This window comes from Podarcis cretensis, assembly GCF_951804945.1.
Source record: "Podarcis cretensis genome assembly, chromosome: 2".
Taxonomy (NCBI): Eukaryota; Metazoa; Chordata; class Lepidosauria; order Squamata; family Lacertidae; genus Podarcis; species Podarcis cretensis.
This window is the reverse complement of record NC_137171.1, coordinates 113,579,856-113,607,095: the sequence shown is the minus strand read 5'-3', so window position 1 is coordinate 113,607,095 and position 27,240 is coordinate 113,579,856. Positions and strand designations below refer to the sequence as shown.

General features: G+C 44.9%; 2 protein-coding genes across 2 annotated transcripts in view; both read right to left on the bottom strand.

The window, feature by feature from the left end:
- Positions 1 to 1,907: 1,907 nt before the first annotated feature.
- Positions 1,908 to 26,025, bottom strand: LOC307208542 (zinc finger protein RFP-like). The gene is made up of 10 exons (XM_079963220.1): positions 25,531 to 26,025; positions 21,645 to 21,740; positions 20,787 to 21,017; positions 19,271 to 19,293; positions 17,559 to 17,680; positions 15,502 to 15,528; positions 14,905 to 14,994; positions 11,952 to 12,056; positions 10,618 to 10,722; positions 1,908 to 2,832 (listed from the first exon to the last, which is right to left on the bottom strand). Exons 1-10 carry the CDS (start codon positions 25,948 to 25,950, stop codon positions 2,303 to 2,305), a joined length of 1,749 nt encoding a protein of 582 aa, XP_079819346.1. The 5' UTR covers positions 25,951 to 26,025; the 3' UTR covers positions 1,908 to 2,302.
- Positions 1,908 to 27,240, bottom strand: part of LOC307208636 (zinc finger protein RFP-like) — a 115,936-nt gene continuing 90,603 nt past the window's right edge. Inside the window, exon 10 of the transcript XR_013835205.1 lies at positions 1,908 to 2,084. The gene's annotated coding sequence lies outside the window, so the exon portion shown is untranslated. The remainder of the gene's footprint in view (positions 2,085 to 27,240) is intronic.

Here is a 27,240-nt window from a genome sequence, read left to right as displayed (position 1 = left end):
CAGGATCAGGCCCCTGACTCGGCCCAGCTGGTGTTTGTTGCAGGGGAACCTGTGCAGACTGGAACTCTTCAGGATCAGGCCCCAGACTTGGTTCAGATGATGCCTGAGGCAAAGGATCGGTGCAGACTGAGATTCCTCTGGTCCGAGCCTGAGTCCCAGGCCATCACAAAGCCATTGGTTCTAGTCTTACCCTGCTCATGGCGCATTTGTTGTGGACCTGTGCATCTTGTCCGCCATACAAAGGCAATCATTATTGCAGAAGAGGGAAACATTTGGCTATCTGCATGATGAAATCTAATTAAGTGCTTAAATGAGCTGGTGCTGACAAACCTCCCCCCTCTCCCCCTGTCATATGCTTCCCATATTTTTGATACAATTTGCCTGTTCAATTTGCAACTATTTACCTTTGGTCTGTTCCAGCTTCCAAAACCTTTTTACATAAAGGGAAAATGTGGGAACATTACATTCAGGCCATCACACATATGTCAATGTCCAACTCCAACTCCTTGAAAGATCCCATCAACAGGGTCTCCAAATTTTTTTACACATCACTTGGGAAGACAGGTGAACTAATGCCAGTGTACTAGAAGAAGCAAAGATCACCAGTGTCGAAGCAATGATTCTTCAACATCTACTTCGTTGGACTGGTCATATTGTGCAGATGCCTGATTGTTGTCTTCCAAAGCAACTACTCTATTCCAAACTTAAAAATGGAAAGCGTAATGCTAGTGGTCTACAAAAGAGGTTTAAAGACTGTCTCAAGGCAAATCTTAAAAATGTAGTATAAACACCGACAACTGGGAAGCACTGGCCTGTGAGCGCAGCAATTGGAGAACAGGCTTTACCAAAGGTGTGATGGACTTTGAAGACGCTTGTACTCAGGATAAAAGGGAGAAACATGCTAAGAGGAAGGCACGCTTGGCAAACTCTCACTGTGATCAACTCCCGCCTGGAAACCAATGTCTCCACTGTGGAAGGATGTATGGATCCGGAATTGGCCTCCACAGTCACTTATGGACTCACTGTTAAGGCCGTGTTCATGGAAGACAATCTTACTCAGCTACGAGTGATCGCCAAAGAAGAAGAACATATGTCAACGAGTCATTACAGAACAGGCCATGTGCCCACCTTGGGCAACCTTACAATAGCACATTGTTTTGCTTTTAGCTCATGTATTGGTGATCTACAAGGGAAGAATTCTGTGTTGATCACTGTGTGTAGGTTTGAGTGCTTGGAGGAGGAGGTGGAGGAAGGAATTGGAGCTATTTCTGTTCTGAACATGGAAGCATGTTGGAATGGCTGTGAATGAGTAGAGCTAGTGACATGGCGATGTTGATGCTAAATGCATCGCTTTACCTCTCATCTCAAGGCCAGGTGTACAATAAATGTGGAGTTGATAAATTTTGTCCTTGTGGAACAGAGGGTACACGTGTTGCCAAACCAGGAGTAGCCTGCACACCTGTTATAATCACAGATGGCTTCTAGGATTCTAGACCAAGGGTTCCCGGAGTGTGTCTGGGGACCGTCAGAGGTCTATGAGCTTCATTCAGGTGGTCTGCAGTGGCAACTCTGTGGGCTGACATAGCTTTGTGTGTGTGAAAAACGTTGTGTGTGTGGGGGGGGGATGGTGGATCAAGTCAAAAGACCATCTGGCCCAATATTGCATTCTCACACTGGCCAACCATGTTCTGGAAGCCCAGGGTGGAAAAGCACTCTTTGTCCCGCCATCTGGTATTCAGACTTACAGCCAAGTGCTCAAGGCCAATAGCCATTCATACCCTAATTCTCCATGAATTTTGTTCTCTGCTTAGGAGGGCGGACATTTTCTCTTTAGGTTGTTACTGTAGGCTCAGCTTTTCACCTCAGTAGGCGGAACATAGTCAGGGATAAGGACCACAGAATAAACATTGCAACTGAAAACAAGAAGATGGTTTATTGATGCAAAACGCTCAGTACAGTACAGAATTGATATTGTAGACCAACGGGTGCCCACTTATTTTGGACGAGGGCACATTTCATGTTTTGAGGGAGTGCTGTCGGTACCAGTAACAAAATGGCTGCCACAGGACCATAACAAAACATGGCTGCCATAATACAATATGAGAGGGAATACAGTCGTGATGAAGCTTTTCACTTAACTGTATTTTCATACTAGAAGAGGCTTAGCCTGTTGGATTTCTGCCTGCCAGACAATTGTTAAAAGCACTGTTTTTCCCACATGCCAATCTCATGCAGCGGCACGGGAAGTGCAAAAACAACTTCGGGGCATTGGGAGTGATTGGGGAGGGGGCTGTGAGGAGATTCAGCAGCTCAGTTCAGCTCCTTGCCCGACCAAGAAAAAGGGCCGGATTTCCTCCCCAAAGAAGGACGCTTCCAGGAAAGTGAAGATCAAGACATCTCCTTCGACATCAAAAAATCCCACAGAACCCCTTTCATAGTCCAGAGTCACCCGGATCTTCCTGAGCTCATGATTTAAGAGCAAAGGCGTCCGCTCAGGGGCAGTAAAAGCCCAAAGTCCATACAATGAGCCAACCATGGCTTTTCCCACAGCCCAGATTCCTACACTGGGTTGAAGGCTGACCTGTCCCTTCCTCGGGGTCGACTCGCGTGCCACCCCCACAGCCCACGTGGCATTTTTCTCTCCCCCAACTTCCACTTCCCACCATTTTCTTACTGCACGGAATCTCTCGCTGCCCAGCACGTAGGTCTTCGGATCAAATCTCTTTCGGCTGTCGGGCAGATTTTGCCTTTCCCCTCCACACCTCACACTCTTCCCATCTTCAGAGAGAATGAGGTAGTGATTTGCTGTTTCTGGATCCAAAACTATATTGACTGTAAGAGAGAGAGATTCACACACAGAGAAAGAGGGAGCCGGGTCAGTGTTTGAATTACAGGGCAAGGTGCATGTGTGGATCTATCTTTTGTGGTACCCTATAGGTTTTTTATATGTCTGTTGTCTTTGTCCATGGAGTTTTCTGGGCAGGGATACTGGAGTGGCTTGCCGGTTCTTGCTCCAGGTTTTTTTTGCTGGAGGAGATTCTTGAGAGTCCCATGGACTGCAAGAAGATCAAACCTATCCATTCTGAAGGAAATCAGCCCTGAGTGCTCACTGGAAGGACAGATCGTGAAGCTGAGGCTCCAATACTTTGGCAACCTCGTGAGAAGAGAAGACTCCCTGAAAAAGACCCTGATGTTGGGAAAGATGGAGGGCGCAAGGAGAAGGGGACGACAGAGGACGAGATGGTTGGAGAGTGTTCTCGAAGCTACCAGCATGAGTTTGACCAAACTGCGGGAGGCAGTGGAAGACAGGAGTGCCTGGCATGCTCTGGTCAATGGGGTCACGAAGAGTCGGACACGACTAAATGACTAAACAACAATAGTTTTTTGTGTTTAGGAAGCTACTGAGGGGGTTATGGGTTGGCTACAGTTTGGAGGGGTGGGTGGGAGTCAGGGCTAGGAAATGGCAAATTACCATTTTTTGGTTTCTTATGTTTTCTACTCCTGAATTCAGTTCTCCACATTTTCACATTGCTTTGCAAATTCTTTTCTTTTTTTAAGTACTCATGAGAATCCATCTAAGTTGCTAGCTAACGCTAACACTTTTTTTTTTTTTTTGCATGTTTGTACACATTACACCCTTGGAGAACTGCGCTGCAAAATCTGGAGGAGTGCAAATTTCGAAGAGATTTTTTTTTTTTAAGCACTCATGAAAATCCGTCCGCGTTGCTAGTGCGAATTTCTCCTAACACATTTTTTTTGCATGTTTGTACACGTTGCATCCTTGGAGAACCATGCTGCAAAATTCGGAGGAGGCTGACATCGCAATTTGCATATACTTTCAGGAAGTGTGAATTAGGTATGATTCACCTTTCAGTGTGAATTGACTTGAATTTCTCCCCATCCTTAGTCAGAGTGGAGCTTATGGATTTCATTAAGGTGGTGAGGCTCAGAGGGCAGTGACTTGCCCAAGGAACTAAGTTGGAGACTGCATTCCTACACTTGCTAGCTTGGAAATGAATCCTTCTGAACTCCATAGAACCTATGTCTGGGCAGACCCAGGTAGGATTGCTCTGTGTATCTCCATCTGCTGGTGGGAGGGTGAATAGCCTCCGGAACTGTGAAGAAGGAAGGAAGGAAGGAAGGCCAGAGGGAAGAGGGAAGAGAAGAAAAAGGAGCAGGAGAGAGTTTAAAAAAGAGGGAGGGAATGGCTCACACTCCTCTATGCTCTCTGATGGGTTTTTATTAGGTAAGTGTGGGAATATATTAACTATATTTTATCCTTCCACAGACACATGTGCGTGAGTTAACAAACAAAAGAATCAGCTTATTGTCTGCTTATAAAGGGTGGGGCTGAGCAGAGTTTAAATCCCAATTTAGGCAGTTTAATTCAAATCATAGGAATTAGCCGTTAGGGTGATCTCCTCCTTTGCTTCCCCTGTTTATAAAAAAGAACAAAAAAAACCAACAAAAAACAGGCCACAGACTGAAAAGTAAGTTTAAAACATATAATCATCCTTAGCAGCAACACAGCAACAGCATTAAAGATAATACTTGTATCTTTAAAAAACAAAACAAAAACAGCTTCAGGCATGCACCAGAACTTGGAGCAAGTGGAGGCATGTCTGCCTCCACTGTTGGTCGATGGAAGAGAGATAGAGAGAAGGAACAGGAAATATTTATTGGCTTCTTCCCCCTCAGGAGGGAAGGGGAAATGACACCACACACTGCCCTCTCTACCAATTATATTTCTATGGTCTGTGGCCTATCAGCAAGACAGCTCTATGGTCTTAACTCATTCACATGCTAACTAATAAGTATGTGCATTCTTACTGTTGATTTGACTGCAAAATCTCCCCCACACATTCTCTTTTTTTTTCTGCATAATTTTTATTGTTTTTTAAATCATAACAAACAAGAAAGTAAAACAATTTACGCCTTGTTATCACAGATTTCTTTCTATAAGACTTCCTTCAGCTTCCCCTGAAATCATCCATACGCTAATTTAACAAATTCACACAAATCCTAGCTTATATTGACATTATTTTCTCTTTCCTTCTTTTTCTCTTTAGACAATATTCCAACCTTTTCACAGAGCTTTTTTAAACCCAACTAGCGTTATCTGACCTTCACTTATATTTTCCAGATATTCCACAAATTTCCCCCAATCCTCAATGAACCTTTGGTCTTTTAAATATCTAATTTTCCCCGTCAATCTGTCCATCTCCGCGTATTCTAGTAGTTTTGCTCTCCATTCCTCAAGCGTCGGTATGTTCTGTTGTTTCCAATTTTGGGCCAATAGGACCCTTGCGGCCGTTGTTGCATATTGGAAGAATTTACTATCATTGTTCTTTATATCACTTCCTGCTAGGCCTAGCAGAAAAGCCTCCGGCTTTTTCCCAAAGTTATATCTTAATATACTTTTCATTTCATTATATACACTTTCCCAAAAGCCTTTGACCTTTCTGCAGTCCCACCACATGTGGAAGAAGGATCCCTCTTTTTCCCTGCATTTCCAGCATTTATTACAAGTTTTATATATTTTTGCTAATTTTGCAGGTGTTATATACCAACGGTAAAACATCTTCATGAGGTTCTCTTTTAACGTTATGCAAGCTGTAAATTTAAGATTTTTTTTCCAGAGTTTCTCCCATTCTTCGTAGTATATATTATGGCCGATGTCCCTTGCCCAATGAATCATCACAGACTTCACTTCCTCATCTATCAAGTTATACTCTAATAGCATATTATACGTTTTAGAAAGAATTTTATAATCATTGTTTATTATTTCAGTCTGGAATTTAGATTCTTTATCCGCGAATCCTCTCTCTTTAACGTCTTGTCTAAACATTTCGTTTATTTGGAAATAGTGTAACCAATCATAGACTTTTTCTTTAACCTGGTCATATGGTTTCAGTTTCCATGTCCCCCCTACTTTTGTTAACAATTGTTCATAAGTTATCCAATCACCTCTGATGTTTACTTTTTTCACGCTCATAACTTCCAATGGGGATAGCCAGTGTGGTACTTTAGGTTCTAGTAAAAATCTATTCCTCTCCCAAACTTCCATTAGGGGGCCTTTAAAAATATGCGTTGCGAAACCCTTGTGCTTCCTCTTCCCCTGCCATAGGTACGCATGCCATCCTGCTCTGTTGTCGAACCCCTCCAGGTCTAATAGTTCCTTATTTTCCAATTTTATCCACGTTTTCACCCAGCAAAGGCACGATGCCTCATAATATAATTTCAGATCTGGCAGAGCGAATCCCCCTCTTTCTTTAGCTTCTGTTAACAATTTAAACTTAATCCTTGGTTTTTTGCCCTGCCAGACATATTTTGAGATTCCTCTTTGCCACTCTTTAAATATCTTAGTGCCCTTGATTATCGGTAAGTTCTGGAACAGAAATAACATTCTCGGGAGAACGTTCATCTTGATTAAAGCTATCCTACCCCAGAATGACAATCTCAGCTTCCCCCACCTCTCCAAGTCCTTTTTTATCTCTTTCCATACCTGCTCATAGTTATTCTTAAATAGGTCTATATTTTTCGGGGTTATCCATATTCCTAGATATCTTACCTTTTTGGCCACTTCTATTTCTGTTTGTTGTTGTAATTCCTCGATTGCCTTCGAATCTAAATTCTTCACCATTATTTTAGTCTTTCTTTTGTTTAACTTAAAACCAGCCACCTTACCAAATTGATCCAGTTCTTCCAATATCTCTTTTATTGAGTTCAGCAGGTCTTCTGTTGTTATTACTAAATCGTCTGCGAACGCCTTAACTTTATATTCATTTTGACCAATTCTAATCCCTTTTATTTTCTTATTTTGTCTTATTGAGTTCAGAAGTACTTCCAGTACTATTATAAATAGCAACGGGGAGAGTGGGCAACCCTGTCTTGTACCCTTCGCTACCATTATTTCTTCTGACACCACGTTGTTTATAATCAATTTGGCCTTTTGCTCCATATAGATTGCCTTTATTCCGTTGAAGAAGTTCATACCGACCTCCATATATTCTAGCTGTTTTAGTAAAAAGTCCCAAACTATATTATCGAATGCTTTCTCTGCATCCACGAACATCATTATGGCTTGCTTATCATACCTGGCAGACAAGTATTCTGTAGAATTTATTATATTTCTAATATTATCTTTCATTTGCCTGCCCGGCAGAAAGCCCGCCTGATCTCCATGGATATATTCTGACCATATGTTTTTAACTCTACTTGCCAATATTCCTGCGAAAATTTTATAATCAACATTTAACAGCGAGATCGGCCTGTAATTCTTAACTTGCGACAGATCTGAGTCTTGTTTTGGGATTAAAGTAATGAAAGCATCCTTCCAAGTATCTGGTATTTCTTTTTCTTTCAAGATATTATTCATTACTTCTCTCAGTGGTGCCAGTACAGTATTTTCCATTTCTTTATAGTAGCTTGCCGTGAAGCCATCTGGTCCCGGGGCTTTTCCTCTTTTTAAATCTTTAATTGCTAATTTTATTTCTTCTATCTCTATTGAGGTGTTTAATTGCTCTTTTTTCTCTATTGGGATCTTCTGAACCTGCTTATCTTTCAAAAATCTTTCTATTTTTCTCTGGTTAAATCTCTCTCTATTTTTATATAATCCTCTGTAATAATCCAGAAAAACTTTCCTTATTTCCTTGGGGTTAGTTATTTCTTCTCCGTTCGCTACAATTTTATTTATTGTGCTTTGTTCCTTTCTTTTCTTGGTTTGCCATGCCAGAAACTTCCCTGACTTGTTCGCAAACTCAAACGTTCTTTGTCTTAGTTTTTTTATGTTCCACTCTACTTCCCTATTTATTATTGTTGCATACTGGGCTTGCAGTACTTTAATATTTTCTTTTATTCTCTTATTATTAGGTTTTTTAACTAATTTCCCCTCCAAGTCCGTTATCTGTTTCAGAATGTCCTTTTTCCCTTTATCTCTTCCTTTATTTTTAATGGCATTCTGCTGGATAAAAAAGCCCCGCATCACTGCCTTGCCCGCATCCCATACCACTTTAGTTTTGGTGCCTTTATTCATATTGTCCTCAAAAAATTCTTTCATCCTTTTCTGCGCTTTTTCAACTATATCTTGGTCATCTAAGAGATAATCCTTCAGTCTCCATCTAAAAGTACCTTCTTCCAGACCTTTCAGTTCCATCTTTATTGGGTTGTGGTCAGATATTATTTTGGCCTGAATCTCTACCCTTATAATTCTTGGTGTTAGTTCGTTCGAGACCCAGATCTGATCTATTCGGGACAGTGATTGGTTAGGCTCAGAGTGGTACGTAAATTGCTTTTCCAGCGGATGTCTAAGTCTCCAGGCATCTATTAGGTTACAGTTTTTAACCAATGAGAAAAAGGTTCTGGGCAGCTTCCCTTCCTTACCCCCCCCATCTCTTAGTCTGTCCATTTCTAGTGAGACCACCCCATTCATATCGCCGAGTATAATCATTTTTTGATCTACGTATTCAGCTAGTTTTTCTTCCAAGGTTTTATAAAACTCGGATTTATTATCATTTGGAGCGTATAGTCCTACTATAATTACATTTTGTCCATGCCATTTAATTTGTACCATCATTATCCTTCCGTTTTCATCTTTAAAGATTTGCTGGGCCTCAATCTGTTTTTTAACATAAATAACCACACCTCTTTTTTTGACTTTATCAGATGATATGAACTCATTTCCCAGTGTTTTATTTATCAGAATTCTTTTATGTCTTCTTGTTATATGGGTCTCCTGTAAGCAAATAATGTCTACATTTTCTTTTTTCAAGATTTGTTGGATTTTGTTCCTTTTTTCTCTCTCGTTTATCCCATTAATGTTCCAACTCCAAATCTTTAATACCATGGTGATTGAACCTACCTAAATTACTTCTTTTCTTATATTTCAGCTAATTCTTCTTCCTCCTGTTCTTCTTCTTCTCCTCTTAACTCTTCTGCTACCTCCTCTATCTCTTCCTCAGCACCCCCTGCTGCCTCTCTTATTTTGTCTTCCTCTTTTTCTAGTCTCAGTTCTTTATATTTTCTTAGGAATTTGCTAGTTTCGTCTGGTTTAACCAATCTATGCCTCTTGCTTCTATACATGAATGAGATGCCCTCCGGATATTCCCATTTAAACTCTATATTATTTTTCTTCAACGTCTGTGCCAATGCTTTATACGGCTCTCTACGTTTCAGAATTCTAATTGGTAAGTCTTTGAAAATTATTATATAATTCCCATTAATGCACAATCTTTTTTCTCTATTTCTTTGCAAAATCACATTTCTCATTTCCTTTTCTTTAAATATAATCAGGCAATCTCCTACAAATTTTTTAGCTCTGGTTGTTTTTATTTTTAGTCTGAATGCCGTTTGAACTGATTTTGCCATCTCTTCTATTGGTATTTCCATCCATTGGGCTAATTCTACAATCAAATTCTCTTTAATATTTTCTCCTTGTCTTTCTGGCACAGCTCTAAGTCTTAGGTTAGCCTCCCTTAATCTTAGTTCATTCAAAGCAATTATGTCTTTCAAGTCTTCTTGCGCTTTGCTTAGTTCTAATAGCTCTACTTTGATCCTCTCCTCCTCACGTCTTACCTCTTTCAATTCTATTCTCGTCTTTTTCAACCCTTCTTCTGTTACCTGAGTTCTCCTAAATACTTCCTTTATTTGACCTTTTAATTCATTGACTGTTTCGTCCATCTTTTTATCCATTTTCCCTGTCCTATTGTCTACCTGTTCTAGTTTTACTTCTATTTTTTTTTCACTTTGTTTGATTTCCGCAAACATTCTTAGTATGTCTGCCTTGAAGTCTTGTTCTTGCTTCGATCCCTTTCTTTCAGAAGGTGTCCCCCCCTCCCCCCTCTTTGCTGTGTTCGACATTCTCACCAAAATACAATTACAAAATCCACGCACTGCACACTATCAAATATCCTGACAGGAAACACACCTCCTAAATTTACACCGACCCCAAATAATAACACTATAACCAAATAATAACACTATAACCAATATGGTCCAATAATATTTCAGTAGGTCAGCAGCCTTCTTGCACCTCTTCTTGCCTCTATTCAGGCTATTCCAGGTGTTAGCTCAGTCTTCTTCCTCCTCCCAATCCAGAAAGGAGAAAAAGAGACTTAAAGTAATCATACAAAACGCTGGTATCAAGGTAAAGTCTGTCTGTTAAATATTAGGTGTGGTCCTGTTAGTTGAACATCATATGAGGGTGCAGGTGGATCACCATAGCCACAAAAGTCACAAAAATAGATAAAGTCTGTGAAGGGGAAGGAAAGAGGGACAAAAAGTAAAACCAGTTGCAGTGTTGTGTTCACTCCACTAGATGTCATCTGTTCTAATAGCAGATTTTGTAAAGTTTGTAAAAGAGAGGAGGGGTTTCCGACGGGAGCTTTCAAGTCTCCACACTGTCTCCGTCAAACACCACTGAAACCCCGTTTCAGGGAAATCCCTCATATGCTGGTGAGTAGGAATAATTTACTTTAGTACAGGCTATCAGAGTACATTAATTATTAGAAGCTGTTAGTCACCACGCTTCAGTTTCTGTAATGGCGTCGGAGCCTTCTCTTCCGCTTTCATTCTCTCTCACACACAAATAGGAAAAAAATTTTTCCCCCAACAGCGTACCTGATTCTATTTTCCCAAGTCTTCCCGAGTTGCTCTTCTCCCTCATGATGCACATTTCACCTTGTTGTATGCTCTCTGGTGTTGAGGAGGGCATGACAGAGCCAGCTGCAGCAGCAAGGAACATGATTAGTTGGGGACATCTTTAAGAAATGGCCAAGTAAGGCACATAACAGTTGACTGAGGTTGACTGAGGGAAATGATCAGGGATCAACCAAAGCAACACTGATGTTCCTCCCAGGAAGAGAGAGAGAGAGAGAGAGAGAGAGAGAGAGAGACTTTGTATTGAAGCCTTGTAAAGAACCTTTTAATGAGGGTGAAAGAGGAGAGCACAAAATATGGTCTGAAGTTCAACATCAAAAAAACAAAGATCATGGCCACTGGTCCCATCACCTCCTGGCAAATAGAAGGGGAAGACATGGAGGCAGTGAGAGATTTTACTTTCTTGGGCTCCATGATCACTGCAGATGGTGACAGCAGCCATGAAATGAAAAGACGCCTGCTTCTTGGGAGAAAAGCAATGATAAACCTAGACAGCATCTTAAAAAGCAGAGACATCACCTTGCCAACAAAGGTCTGTATAGTTAAAGGTCTGTATAGTTAAAGCTATGGTTTTCCCTGTAGTGTTGTAGGGAAGTGAGAGCTGGACCATAAAGAAGGCTGATCGCCAAAGAATTGATGCTTTTGAATTATGGTGCTGGAGGAGACTCTTGAGAGTCCCATGGACTGCAAGAAGATCAAACCTCTCCATTCTGAAGGAAATCAGCCCTGAGTGCTCACTGGAAGGACAGATCCTGAAGCTGAGGCTCCAATACTTTAGCCACCTCATGAGAAGAGAAGACTCCCTGGAAAAGACCCTGATGTTGGGAAAGATGGAGGGCACAAGGAGAAGGGGACGACAGAGGACAAGATGGTTGGACAGTGTTCTCGAAGCTACCAGCATGAGTTTGACCAAACTGCGGGAGGCCGTGGAAGACAGGAGTGCCTGGCGTGCTCTGGTCCATGGGGTCACGAAGATTCGGACACGACTAAATGACTAAATGACTAAACAACCACAACAACAAACCACATTTTACTCTGGAGATCTTACGTCTGAGCAGGCTCAGATAGGGTTGAACCACATACCCCACATATCTGTTGATGGGAGGGGGGAAGAGCCCTTGGGCTGGGAAGGGGGAAAGGAAGGAAGGCCAGAGGGAAATGAAAGTCGGGGAAACAGAGGGACAGGACAGAAGGTTTCTTAAAAAGAAAGAAAATGGGTGGGCGAAAGGAAAGGAATATTCTCCCCTTTATTTGTCTCACAAACACAAAAAATCAAAAGTCACAAAGCAACGTACCTGATGACACTCTCCAGAGTGCTCCCAAGCTGCTCCCCTGCCTCCCAGTCCTGACGTCCCCTTCCCTCATGCTTGCTGACCTCAAGGAGGGCTGGAAGGAATCACCTGCAGCAGCAGCAAGCAACATAACTGCTTAAGAAACGCTCAACTAAGACGCAAACAGTTGTGCTCTGGTTGGTTTAGGGACGCGATCGGGGACCAACTGAAGCAATACTGGGGGAAATAGTTCAGGGTTCTTCCCACTGAATTTTGCCCTGACAACAGCCAAGTGTTGTCGGGTGTTGTGAAGAGTTGGGGGGTGGGTAGTGGGAGGAAAGGCACAGGGCAGGAAGTGGCAAAGGTGTGGACCACATGTGCAGCTGTGGGAGACCTCAGAAGCTGCTATGGGGAAGGACAGGTGTCCTACAAGCAGGGGCGTACAAAGTGGGGGGCGGAGGGGGCCGGCCTGTTAGGATTCTTGCTCTGTGTTCGGAGTCATGGGATGGTTGTCTTTCACATGACGGTGTATGTTTTCATTCCACAGAGTGGGAAGTGATGGAGACAGGCTTTTTATATTACTGTATTCCGTGGAGTGGGACTATTGTCCTTTGTTCTTTCTCCCTTCGCTGTCTGATGAGAAAGAGGAAGGAGCAAAGGCAGAGTGCTCCGAGTGTATTATATGTAAATAAAGTAGATTAGCCAAAATGCTGTGCTACTGAGTTCTGTTACGTGAACTACAAATACTCTGCAGGATCGTGAGTGTGCTGACGCCTCTTGGTATCAGTCGCTGTGCTGTTCGGGCAGAAGAAAGCTTTTGAAGCTCCCGAACGACTGACCAGGAGGGAGAGAACATGCCAGTCGGGCATGTGTCTCTACCAGGGTCCTACACGAGTGTAGGACGATCCCAACAGGGCCTCCCCAGGTGCCACTCTGGGGGGGGGGGGGTGCTGTAGAGCAGTCGAGGGCATGCACAGTCAGTATGGGCGCTGCTCACACGGCATCAGTACGAGCTGCCGCTCTCTCGCGCCATCCATATGGGATGCCGCACATGTGCAGTCCATATGGATGTCGTGCGCATGCCACCGGGCGGTTCGCCCTGCCCCTCGGCGTCCCGCCCCGGGTGCTGGAGAGGGTTCTTCTGCCACTGCCTACAAGTGGTGGGGAGGGCAGGAGAAAGGGAGCACGAGCACTGGCTCTGATGCCTCTGATGCCAGGTATGACTCAAGGCTTCATACCAGCGCAAGCACCAACTCTATGGGAATGAGGACACCTCAGCTCCCCATCTGTGGGGATGGGGCTGAGCCTCCCAGTCTTGAGAGGCTGGGCCACGGCGGCAGCCCTGATGGGCTTCCCTGTGGTGACGGCAGGCCCCACCAGGCCTCCCCACAATGGCGGAGGGCCCCACCGGGCCTCCTCCTGACTTACGTGACATCACACATGCGTGTTGCACTTCTGACATCATGAGCATGCAACGAGGCGCCCCTCCCCCATGTTGGGTAGACCTTGGCGCCTCTGCTTACCAACAACCTGCAAATATACTGTATCTTTCGCACCATAGGGCGCACCGGACGATAGGGCGCACCTAGTTTTGGGAGGCGGAAAACAAGAAAAAATTATTCTGAACCCCAGAAGCCAGAACAGCAAGAGGGATCTGGCTTCTGGGATACCGTGTGGCTGTTCTGGCTTCTGGGGTAACCGCGCCAAGGCTCTTCAGGGCAGCGGGATGAAGGCTCCCCCTGCCCAAAGAGGCTGCGCAGGGCTAAAGCAGAAGCCAGGACAGACGCGTCGCTGAAGGAGCACTGCGTCTTCTCTCTCTCTGCCCAGCGCCCCTCCTTCACAGGAGAGGTGCTGCGCAGAGAGGGAGAAGGGGCATTGCCCTTCAGTGAACCTGGAGAAGGAACAGAAGGAGACCCTTCTGCGCCCCAAGCCTCGCGCGCCCGGCGGGAGCTCCTGCCGGGCACGCAAGGCTTGCATACACTCGCCCGAAGCACGCGGAGCCCTCCGGAGGGCTCCCTGTGCTTCGGGCAACAGGCTGCCGCCCCAAGCCTCGTGCGCTCGGCGGGATCTCCCGCCGGGCGCGCAAGGCTTGTGGACACTCGCTGGGGCTGCAGGCTGCTGCCTGCAAGCCTCGTGAGCTCGCGGGAACTCCCGCCGGGCTTGCCAGGCTTGCGGATAGCTTCCTGAAGCCTGGAGAGCGAGAGGGGTCGGTGCGCACCGATGCCTCTCGCTCTCCAGGCTTCAGCGAAAGCCTGCATGCGCACCATAGGACGCACACACATTTCCCCTTCATTTTTGGAGGGGAAAAAGTGTGTCCTATGGACCGAAAAATACGGTACTTTTCTAGCATTTTCCTTCTACCGTATTTTTCACTCTATAGGACGCACCCGACCATAGGACGCACCTTGTTTTAGAGGGGGAGAACAAGAAAAAAAATTCTCCCCCTCTCTGCGCAGTGCCCCTTCAGCGAAGCGGCAGGAGAAACAGAGCCCCTTCCATGTCTCCTCCCGCTTCGCTGAAGGGGCGCCGTGCAGCTCTCCCTCTCTGCTGAAGCCAGGAGAGTCTTGCTCTCCTGGCTTCAGCAAAAGGAACCCGAAGCCTTTGGAGCGCAGCTTGAGGTCCCGCTGCGCTCCGAAGGCTTCAGGCAGCTATCCCTGAAGCCTGGAGAGCAAGAGAGGTCGGTGCGCACCAACCACTCTCGGTCTCCAGGCTTCAGCAAAAGCAATGCGAAGCCTCCGGAGCACAGCGGGAGCGCTTTGGAGGCTTCGCATTGCTATTGCTGAAGCCAAGGAGATTGCATTCGCTCCATAAGATGCACACACACTTCCCCTTAATTTTTGGAGGGGGAAAAGTGCATCCTATAGAGCGAAAAATACAATATATCCCACCCACAGACACATATATATCCCCTCACCAACTAACTCTCTCTCTCTCATTTACACACACAAAACCCCCTATAAGTAACAAAGCAATGTACCTGATGATACCCTCTGGAGCTTTCTCGAGCAACTTCTCTCTTCATCTTGTTGCACACTCTCTGTCCTTGAGGAGAGTAGCAACGAGTCAGCTGCAAGAAGAAGAAATTTGATTGCTTGCAAGGTGCCCTTAATAAATGCTCATCTAAAGGCTTGTCAATCCTTCCATTTGTCCCCTGCCTAGAAAGGATGCATCTGGGTGATTTTGGGCTTGCCCTGTGCTTCCCAGGCATGGCTCTGAGCGGTTTTGCCTTTGCCTCTCTGCTTTCTCAGGGAAAACCTGCTCTTTGGTGATAAATTGGAACAAACGACCATCTGCAAATGAGAGAATGTGGGCCTTAGCTCTGAAGACTGCTGGGGCACAGTCACTGCCCTACCAGTTGTTACTAAAGAGCCTCTTCTGCATCTCATGTTAACTTTTATCAAGAAGAATCTTTGATATTGAAGAGAATTTCATTAAGGGCTATACAGAATGTACCAATATTTGTTTGCTTGTCAGATGTGAACCCTTGCCATTAGCACAAATGCCCCTTCTTGATCTTACCCAAGCACCCCCTCCCTTCAAAATCCCCCCATCTCATTAAATCCCAGAATATTACCCTTATTCTGTACTTCTTCCAGGGACTCTGTTATGAAGAAGAAAGAGGGAGAAATTTATTTATTTTATTTCTTTAAATCATTTTTATTGATTTTTCCATGTATACCACTTCTAACAATATATTTTTAACAATTTTTCATATTTTGACCCTCCTCCCCTGGACTTCCCTCATACTCCCATTTTGTTTTATTTCCATATTGTTCACCCTGCGTATTACCGTATTTTTCGTCCCATAGGATGCTCCGTCCCATAGGACGCACCTAGTTTTTTGGGGGGAAAATAAAGGGAAAAAAATTTCCCTTTATTTCCCCCCCAAAACCAGGTTGGGGAAACCGAACCAGGTCGAGGAACAGCAGGATGGCGGCGCTGCGCCTCCCTGCTGTCCCCCAAGCTTGTGGGGCTGACCGATGCCTGCCCGGCGCGCGGGGCGCTCTGCTTCAGCGCGCCCTGCCCACCGGGTGGCAGGCTGCTATCCGCAGCGTGGGGAGCCCTGCGGGGAACTCCTGCAGGGCTCCCCACGCTGCGGATGTCTGCCCGGCGCGAGGGGCGCTCTGCTTCAGGGGAGCCCTGCGTGGGGAGCCCTGCGCCCGGCGCTCCGGGAAACAGGCTGCTATCCGCAGCCTAGACAGCCCTGCGGGAACTCCCGCAGGGCTACCTAGGCTGTGGATACGTTCCCGAAGCGCCAGGCGCTCTGCTTTCAGCGTGCCTGGCGCTCCAGGAAGCAGGCTGCTATCCGCAGCCTAGACAGCCCTGCGGGAGTTCCCGCAGGGCTGCCTAGGCTGCGGATGTCTTCCTGAAGCCTGGAGAGCGAGAGGGGTCGGTGCGCACGGACCCCTCTCGCTCTCCAAGCTTCAGCGAAAGCCTGCATTCGCCCCATAGGATGCACCCAGATTTCCCCTTCATTTTTGGAGGGGAAAAAGTGTGTCCTACAGGGCACAAAATACGGTATTACCCCCAAATTTTATCAATACATATAGTCTCATTTTTCGTTGTATACAGTTGTGATTGTTTACTCAAACCCTGCCAATGAGTCCATTTCTTTATGTTGCCTCCTCATATATGTTGTAAATGGTTCCCATTCTCTTTTAAAGTTAAGAGGGAGAAATTTAAAACCAGACCCCGATGCACTGAGCAGATATGTCAAACTAAATTTTCCTGCTTTGATTGGGACATAACTTTTTTGGTTTTCCTTGTGGTAGGGTTGCCATATTTCAAAAAGTGGAAGTCTGGACACAAAAGTTATTGACCTTTTTGAAGAAAATGGTTGAACTTTTCTTTTTTTTGGAGCTATTTTAATAACAATTTGCCAAAATGTACATTTTCAACATGAGTTGCCATTTCAGTGATTGCTGCCTGAGGACTGTTTCTGACGGCTGAATCCAGCAAGCCATAAAGAGAATCAGAGCATGATGCTTGATTCCTGTTTTGAATCCAAGGCTGTGGCTATGGAAAAATAAGACTGTCTTGGGGTGTCTGTGCTGTGAACCGCTCAATTGTAGGCTCAGTGGTACCTCGGGTTACATATGCTTCAGGTTACATATGCTTCAGGTTACAGACTCCGCTAACCCAGAAATATTACCTTACATTAAGAACTTTGCTTCAGGATGAGAACAGAAATCGTGCTCTGGCAGTGCGGCAGCAGCAGGAGGCCCCATTAGCTAAAGTGGTACTTCAGGTTAAGAACAGTTTCAGGTTAAGAACAGACCTCCAGAACGAATTAAGTACTTAACCCAAGGTACCACTGTATGTGTAAATAAACCATATATCCTAAAGACACCACAGTCTTTGCTGTGCCTCATTTGCCAAACTCAAACCCTGGTGAAGCAGCCGGGGACCCCTAGAATATTCACTGTTTGGAAATTGGCATGACATGCAACCATATTGATATCTATCTATCTATCTATCATCTATCTATCTATTATCTATCTCTATCTATCTATCATCTATCTATCTATCTATCTATCTATCTATCTATCTATCTATCTATCATCTATCTATCATCTATCATCAGTCATCATCTATCCCACATCTATAACACCACACAATAATGTTTGTTACCTTTGAATTTCTTGGTCGCCTTCTCCAAAAAAGGATGCATTCTAGAGAATTTATCTATTTGCTCTTTTAATCCAGGAGGAAAAACTATTGCATCTATGGTTTTATTTTTATTTTTATTACACCTAGGAAGAAGCAAGTGAGGTGTACTGTGATCCATCTGGTCATTCTCAAGTCAACCTTAATTCAGTCATCAGAATGAAGGAGAAAAGTGGGAGCAGCAGGAAGATACCAAGGGCTCGCCCATGATAGGTTTTTCTTTCATTCCCCCTGGTTTCCCCACGAAAGTCCCCACTGTTTACCGCCGAATCGGAACAAAGGTCAGTCGGGTTTTCTGCGGATTGACAGCAAAATAGAAGCAAACATTTATTGGGTTTTCTGCAGATTTATGTTTCTTCCAATTCTGTGGTAAGCAGCAGGTTTTCCCAGGAAAAGCGGCGGGACAAAAGAAAAGCCTCTGAGACCTTTGCTTAGAAATCACAGGAAAGGCAGAAGTGTGGATGAGCCCTGTGATAGCAACTAATGGTATTGTCTGCCCTGTGCCCATTACAAAGACCTATTGCAAACGGGAAAATGAAGTATAATTGGGGGGGGGGGGGAATAAAGTGTAAATTTACATAAACATTTTTTTTCATATAACATTTACATATAAATGATCAATCCATAATCTATTTTACCTCTCTTTTATTTTTTTAAAAACCAAACTTTACAGTTAAGATGCAGAAATATTTTCAAACTATCTGTCTGAAATTTTGACACACACATTGCATACCATACCATGTTAAAAATTACAGCTGGGTCAGAAACACCTGGTTAACTAAGTTGTGATTTGTCGCTGCTTCTGCCTGATCAGAACAGGGTATAAATTGGCCCAATTTGGTAGAGGATCCAGGTGAATCTGGAGCACAACCTTAATGAATATTTTCTCCAACAAATTATGTTTGCACACAAGTAACTAATAAGAGCATCTCTTTACCCTGGCCTTTGTCATCTAGGAGATGTATTTTAGGACCCACCCTGTTTTCTTGGATTGTAATTTGTTTTAACTATTTTTAATATTGTATTTTAATTCACAAGCTGCCCTGGAACCTTACAGTGGAGGGCAAGTAAGAAATCTAATAATCCACCACTACCAACATCTTTGATATGAAGTATACAGTAGATGAAGAAATATCATCACTCCTTCCTAAAATATGCATTTTATATACAGTGTACCTCGGGTTACATACGCTTCAGGTTACAGACTCCGCTATGGGGTTAAGAACTTTGCTTCAGGATGAGAACAGAAATCATGTTTCGGCGGCGCGGCGGCAGCAGGAGGGCCCATTAGCTAAAGTGGTGCTTCCGGTTAAGAACAGTTTCAGGTTAAGAACGGGCCTCCGGAACGAATTAAGTACGTAACCAGAGGTACCACTGTACATTCTCCCCACAAAATCCTATCCATTTTTGTATGCTCTTCTATGCATCCTCCAATACGCTTTTTGTACATTTCCCTGCATGAGATACACAGTTTTGGGTGGATTTTTTAAACAAAAACATGAATCACAAAATTTGTAAAAGTATGCAATCAGATTGGTAACTGTTTTCTGATCTGCTTATTTGTCTGTAAACTGTGAATTAGATTGGTTCACATAAAAGTATAGACCAAATAAAATTATCCCCTACCTCCGAGGAAGGAAATTAATATTATTCATATTCAAATCAAAGCCACATACCTTTCCAGGATGCTTCTCATATTCTAAATGGAAGAGACAGAATGAGAGAAATTCAGTCCCTTGCACCAGTTGCCTCCAGCAGTTTATTACTTTCCCCTTTTCTTTATATATCAACCAAATACTGAAGTGCACATGCCTACTGTAAATACTTCTACAGTGGTACCTCTGGTTACGTACTTAATTTGTTCCAGAGGTCCGTTCTTAACCTCAAACTGTTCTTAACCTGAAGCACCACTTTAGCTAATGGGGCCTCCTCCTGCTGCCAAGTGATTTCTGTTCTCATCCTGAAGCAAAGTTCTTAACCTGAGGTACTATTTCTGGGTTAGCATAGTCTGTAACCTGAAGCGTCCGTAACCCGAGGTACCACTCTATAGACTTCTGCAGACCAATGAACAGCCCTTCCTCAGAGGACAACCTGGACTGTTTCATTGTGCCATCGCTCACCTGCAAGAATTCAGCCACTGGCGGCTTCTGTTTCTCCTCCAGCTGTTTTATTAAAAAACTGCAAAAGCCCAGACATTTGTTTCTAAATTTGAAAATCCTCCTGGGTGGGCATGTAAAGGTAAAGGTAAAGGTACCCCTGCCCGTACGGGCCAGTCTTGACAGACTCTGGGGTTGTGCGCCCATCTCACTCAAGAGGCCAGGGGCCAGCGCTGTCCGGAGACACTTCCGGGTCACGTGGCCAGCGTGACATTGCTGCTCTGGCCAGAGCCAGAGCCGCACACGGAAACGCCGTTTACCTTCCCGCCGGTAAGCGGTCCCTATTTATCTACTTGCACCCGGAGGTGCTTTCGAACTGCTAGGTTGGCAGGCGCTGGGACCGAGCAGCGGGAGCGCACCCCGCCGCAGGGATTCGAACCGCCGACCTTTCGATCGGCAAGTCCTAGGCGCTGAGGCTTTAACCCACAGCGCCACCTGCATGTAGGCCCCCCAAAATAGGGCATGTCCATGGTTTCCAGGAAACATGGCAATCCTAGCTTGAGACTGAGAGGGGAGCTCTCTGCCCCAGAACACCCCCCGGTTATGCTTCTTCCTGAAATGCAGACAGATGGCACACCTGGGATCTTCTGCCAACTGCAAGTGATCCCAGGCTATGCTCTGCTGCTGGCTGCCACCACTGGTGCCGCCAGCCTGAGAGCAGATGTCAACTTGCTACCGCTCATGATGTATACTGCTTTATACACAACAGCGCGGGTATATTTGAACTGGGTTGAAGGAGAACTCAACTGGCCAGTGTTGCTGGTGCCATTGCCAATGCTAGCACAAAAACTCCCTGGATCCATTGTAATTTGGCAGGCTTCATCCAGACTGCAGGAGCAGCTTTGCCTGCAAATTCCATCCACTTCTATCAAACCTGAATCATGCAGTTTGATGAGGCTCCAGATCAGAGTTTTGAACAAAATGTGTGACCAGTGCACATCGCTACTATGAATACTTCTATAAACCAACAGACAGAGTGGTTGGGAGTACAACCCTTCCCTGCAGGACAACCTGGACTATTTTGTCGTTCTCTTACCTGCAAGAATTCAGTCGCTGGCTGTTTCTGCTTCTCCTCCAGCTCCTTAATAAGGTCGTCAATAGAAGACATTTCCTCAGAGAGTTTTGCAGTATGTTGGTCCTCACAGGATTTAATCTCATCGTCTAGTTCCTTCAATTGAGCCAGCAGGAGGCGCTCTTGTTCTTCCAGAAACTGGTGCGACTGCTGGAAATCAGCCATGATTTTCTGCCTCTCCATGTCTGTCTGCTTCTGCAAAGAGAGAGTCATGGCCAGACAAAAACGTTTAGATGTCCCTTTGATTCCATATGCGCAAGCTGACTGGCAGGGCAGCCGATGTTTACTTCAACACTCACAATGGCACAGATGTTCAGTCACAGCTGAAGGTGGCAGTCAGGCTAACCTAGCAGGACACGGCCTCTTTGCTTGGCTCAGTCCTCAGTATTTTCCTGCTGCTCATCTACTGATCTATTAGCTGCTGCTGCTGCTCTCTATTTGTTGGTAACTTCATCCTGCCTTGGCCACCTCACTCTGCCTAATAGTAGGGCTGTGAGGAAGTGACGAGAAGGAGGAAGACTGGCTTTGTGGGGTTCATTCTTAAAGGATTAATGCTGGCATGGCTGGACAGTTTTGGACTCAAGGACTACACTCGCCCCTAGACAACCCTACCAATTTTAGCCTGTCCTGCTGAATGTTGTCTAGCCTTGCAGTCAGCTGCTCTTCAAGGTCTGAAGCAGAGACCTTTCCCAACTCTACCACCCAATATCCATTTAACCAATAATGCCAGTGATCAAACCTGGGACACTGTGCAAGCGAAGAATTAAGGCCTCACTCTGTCAAGTATAATCATCCTGGAGAGGCAAGAAGGTTTGCACCTACCAGCAGATTCTGGCTTTCATTCCCCCCCTTCAGTTTAGAAGACAGAATTTCTTCTCTCTGTTCGTTCAGGAACTCCAAATGATGCAAAATTTTACCCTGGGGTGGCCGAAAAGGCATTTGGGTTAGTTTTGGCAGCACAGATATAAACTGTAACAGTCGTGTCTGTTCAAGAAACCAAGAAGGTTGAAAAGGGTCTACGTGCAGCTTCTAGGAAACTTCCATTCTTAATGAAGAATTAGATTAAATACATGCATATTTATAAAGCTAATATTTAATATTCTGATTAAATATGGGGGAAACAAGGGGAATCAAAATTATGGGGACACAGTGTAAGAGATAAAATGTTTTCTCATATGCCAGGTTTGCACAAAACAGAGTATCTGTATGAGATTCGGCTCCTGGGCCAAGTCAGTCACCCTCTCACATTTTCCACCAAACCATGTGCTTTTCTAAAGTTAAACTGGGTACGAACCAAAGTTTTTTTGTTTTTTTTTATAAATATTTATTGAGATTTTTTTTTAAATACAAAAATGCAAAGATAATAAACAATATAACATGTATCATAACATCTTTTCAAAACTTCTTTGGACTCCCTCACGTCTCTCGCTCCCACTTGCATCATTATAAAACTTTTTCCAGCAATTTATCAACTTGTTTACATTCTTAAGTCTCATTCATTTAATTTAGTCTAATAATTCTCCAAAAAATTTATATTTTCCTCAATCTCATTTATCATCCAGATTACATCTAATTTAGTGGTGCTCAATTCTTTATGATCTGGCATCCTTCTTAACATTCAACCAAATTACAGTGTTTTTGTAAATAAATCCTAAATTTCTTCCAGTCTTCTTCAACCCTCTCCTCTCCCAGGTCTCGGATTCTGCCGGTCATCTCAGCCAGTTCCATATAGTCTATCAGTTGCATCTGCCATTCTTCCAGCGTGGCTAAATCTTCGGTTTTCCAATGCTTAGCGATGAGTATCCTTGCTGCCGTTGTTGCATACAGGAAAAAAGTTCTGTCCTTCTTTATCACCCTCTGGCCGACAATACCCAATAGGAAGGCCTCTGGTTTCTTAGGGAAAGTATACTTAAATACCTTTTTCAACTCATTATATATCATTTCCCAGAAGGCCTTCACTCTAGGGCACGTCCACCAGAGGTGAAAGAATATTCCTTCATTTCCTTCCGGAGGCGGCGCGAACGGTAATGGCGGCCCCTTTACTTCTGTGAAGGGGAAGCTCCATGGAAACTGGGTCGTCCGCTACGGCGAAGCGGAGACCCACATCGGAAACCCACAGGCAGCAAGAGCCTGTGGTCTTGAGACTCGGCGGGCGCCAGAAGCGGCTCCCGAAACGTTGAAGGAACCCCGTAAGGGGCTCCAGAACGTGGAGGGGGTAGCGGCGCTGTGAGTCATTTCACAATCTACGGAGTGAAGCCGCGCTGCTGCTGCCGGTGAGCGCTGACCATTTTTCCTGGAAATTTTGGACTCGGGAAAGCAACAACCCGTGAGTAAAGAAGGACTTTAAATAATTTGAGACTAAATTATTGAATTTGGTTGAAAGCGGAGCGACGCAAAAACAGGAAGTCCGTCTTCCGCTGTCACTGAACTTCAAAGTAAAGAGCTGGAGGAGTGGAGGCTTAAAAAGAATCTTTAGCCTAATTGATTTGAGCACCCAGTGAACTTTTTCTCAAACAAAATAAGGACTTTAAGTATTTGATTATCTGATTTTTATTTGTACTGTGATACCTTTCTTCTATTGGAATTACAATTTGGATGAGAAACCCAGGTGCTGGAGCTGCCTGAGCAACTTGAGCTGTCAGTTCTGCGGATCTGGCTATTGTGTATTAGAACTTGCAACAATCTGAGGGGGTTTGGACTTGCTACTTTGAAACATCAATTGAAGTACCAGTATGCACTGTCTGATACAATGTGGCTGTTAATACCAACTCTGCTTAAAATCTGCTATTGAAGGTCCTTGGACATTAAATTTGATTCTAGTAAATTTATTAGAATTGGATTCTTCCTTTGAGACATTTCAAGCTCCCCCTAGAGGATTTGGGATTTACAGCAGTGACATTACTTTACTTTCTCTTTCCCCGACCTCCTGTTTGACTGTTTTCCTCTGGGCCGCTGCTTTCTCATGGGAACAACTCAGCTTGACCTTGACTTTTAGATAACTTTGGAATGAGTGGCACAAGAAGGAGGGGAAGAACTAGACAAACAACTTTGACAACTTTAACCTCAGTCTCGCAGGCACGTAGATCATCTGTACCCACTTTGCCTTCAGAGGAAGAAGCTGCTGCTCTGCCAAGGGCAGGAGAGGGAGAAACTGAACAGTTACAATTGGAAGATATGGCCTCAGGAGCCACTGCTTCTATTCTAGAGAAAATCTATGAAAAATTGGAATCTCTGGACAAGAAAGTCGATGAACAAACAGCCAAAATTGATCAAAATACAGAAAGTCTAAATAGATTAACTGGACAAGTATCACAGAACGCACAGGCAATTGGGCAGTTGTTGGAGGCCACGATAGAAAATCGGAAACTGGCTGAGGACACTAGTAAAAAATTAGAAAATTTTGAACAAGAGGTAAGACCACTCTGCAAACAAGTAGGTGAACATCAGACTTATCTATCTATGATAGAACTGCGGAACCGGGAGGGTACGAACCAAAGTTTGTGGCTGGTGCACAACCCTATTCAGAACTTGCTCTTTTCTTTCTTTCTTTCTTTCTTTCTTTCTTTCTTTCTTTCTTTCTTTCTTTCTGCTTGCAGTATTCACCATGAAGTGCCACACTTTTAACATTTGGCGTGGAAAGGTGCCTGTATAGCTTGAGTACCCCCAGAAATGGTGGGCATATAACATCTGTTTCCCAACATAAATTCTGGGACTAGAGAAAATGGGAAACTGCTGGGACCTAGGGAACATCAAATGCTTCCACAAGCCTGGCTCATACAGAGTCAGACCTCTGGTCTGTTTCCTATACTGACAGAAAGTTGCTTTGCGGCAAAGGCTGTCCCCAGCCCTACATAATATTGCTAAGGAATGAACCTGGGACCTTCTTCAGTCAAAGCAGAAGCTCTACTATTGAGCTATGGCTCTCAGACCAGCCTTCCAGCGTTTCCCTGCCCTGATAGTTCTCTGGGCTCCTGGGGCAGGAAAAGGTGGGAGATGGTTGAAATGAGCACATTTCAAGTTCCCTTGGAACTTCTTGCGAATATTCCTACTACTGAATGCTCAGTACAGTGGTACTTCTGTCTACGAACTTAATTCGTTCTGGAAGTCCGTTCTTAAACCAAAACCGTTCTTAAACTGAGGCGTGCTTTCCCTACTGAAGCTTCCCGCTGCTGATGCCCTTCCATTGTTTGGCTTCCATTTGTCTTCTGAGGCAAAGTTCACTAGCCGGAACACCTACTTCCTGTTTTGCGGAGTTCGTTGCCCGAATAGTTCATTAACAGGACTGTTTGTAGACCAAGGTACCACTGTACAAGATAGGAGTTGCCGGCCTCACTATCTGGCCTCTCCCCAGGCTGCAACGTTCGCCAGCTCCAGTTCACATCCTCCTCAAGTCTTTTTTGCCAGGCTAGAATGTGTCCCTGAACTCCACTAATGCTTTCCACTTACTTAGATGGCAGACAGGGACGGCAATGAGAGCATTTGTAGGAACTAGCCTACTGCAAAAAGGTGAAATTTTCAAGCGTTGCTCTGTCCGCTTTTGCCTCAGGCCCCAATAACAAGCAGCGTTTGGGACATAAACACTCACCCACACACCCCACCTGAATGTCGCCTAGAGAAAAATGCAGCCCTTGGGCTGAAATATTTTTCCCATCCCTTGAATATCTGAGCATCCCTTGGAAGCCTGGTCCCCAATCCTACAGCTCCGTACCTGATACTCCTCAAAGGCCTCCTCCTTTGGGATCACCTTGTGGTCCCTATGCTCCTTGGATTTGTCGCACACCACACAGATGGGGTCTTGGTCGTCTTTGCAGAAGAGTTTCAGGGGCTCCTGGTGTCTCTCGCAAACCCTTCCCAGCGCTTCTGACCCTCTGGCCATCTGAAGGCTGAATTTCTTGACTATTTCCACAATGCTTGCCAGTTGCCGGTTGGGCCTGAGATTTCTTTGCTGACAAGGTTCCCTGCACTGAGGGCATGAAGCATCTTGGTCCAATTTCCCCCAAGCCTCGGTGATGCAGGTTTGGCAGAAAATGTGACCGCAGTCTATGATCACTGGATCTGTGAAATACTCCAGGCAGATGGAGCATGTCGTTTCCTCGCAGAGGTTCTGGACTGGACCCTCATCTGCCATTTCGTCTGCCTGAAAAGGGAATAAAAGCCTTTGTTTCGTTTTTCCAGTTTCAAACCACAGGGCGGGCGTTTCCCTCCCTCTGGGTGACTCATAGTCTTTGCAAAAGCAGCAGCATATACTGGAAGAAACTCTTACTGTGTGCAACTTTCACATCCGTACCATGCAGTCAAAGTGTGTGGTGTCTGCCAAAGAAATTTGGCAATGGACGTTTACCCCAAAAAGCTACACTTCCCAGCACCTTTTAAAAATAAATAAATCATTTTTCTGTTTCATTCATTACATACATCTCAAATTCTTAACATTTACTATATATTCCTTCCTCCCTCCCCTCCAGGGCTTCCCTCAACTTCCGCTTCTGGTTTGTTTCTTTTTTCACCCACTTTGTTATCTCTTAACAGAAAAAGTTATTAGTAACTGTCAGGGAACTGCCATCGGAAGGACAGGTGGTGAGAAGGCTTCAGGAGAATAGGAGAGCCACTTCTTCAGCAGAAGAGGGAACCAGTAGGGGGAGTGCGGGAGCTCCAAAGGAAAGGGAGTCGGAGGGGAGGCTCTGGGATACTTCCAGTGAGAACAGTGAGGAGGTATCAGAACAGCCTTTAAGGACCCCCACCCCCCGTCGGAAACTGTCACGCAGGGAATCCAGGAGGCGCATGTCCGTGAAACAGCTTTTATGTTGGAAGCGTTTCCGCAAACGCCCACTGTCAGATTCTACCAGCGACTGACGGAGCCATGCTGAAGGGCTCCGCTCAAGGCAGGGTTTCACTACACTGAGTGAGCTCTGAGGGATCCAGCTTCAACGCACAAGCAGCTCATTATCCCATCACAGCAATCTGACAGTCCCTGAAAGCAGCTTGTGCAAAGAGAGGCATCATGAGCAACCCAGCCGGAGCCGGAGATGGGGGAGCAGCTGCAGCCGGTCCTAGCCTGGAAGAAAGGTACAGGATGTTGGAGGTACAGTTAGCTCTGCAAACGGCGAGGCTGGAGGAGAGGAGGGCTCATGATGCAGAAAAGGGGAAAGCCGCCCAGCTCTCGAGGAAAGTGCCAGGACTGGTGCAGAAGTTTGGGGGTGATCCCAGGAATTATCAAGCCTTCAGGACAGAGATGCAATATGCCCTCAATCTGCAGTTTGATGATTTTCCTGATGAGGATTCGAGGGTTGCTTATGTGATTGGGCATCTTGAAGGCGGGGCCAAAGATTGGGTGAGGCCACTAATGGCAGCCAATAATGAAGCCCTAAGGGACACAAGGAAGTTTTTTCGCGCCATGGATCTGTTGTTTTCCAGCGAGATT

Bases quoted from the DNA above. Each gene is read 5' to 3' on its own strand.
- LOC307208542 (XM_079963220.1), bottom strand. From the start codon at position 25,950: ATGGCAGATGAGGGTCCAGTCCAGAACCTCTGCGAGGAAACGACATGC. The intron at 21,741-25,530 runs GTACGGAGCTGT...CGGCCACCCCAG, and splicing joins AGGCCTTTGAGGAGTATCAG to GGTAAAATTTTGCATCATTT. The intron at 14,995-15,501 runs GTAATATTCTGG...TTCTTCTTGCAG, and splicing joins GGAAGAAGTACAGAATAAGG to CTGACTCGTTGCTACTCTCC.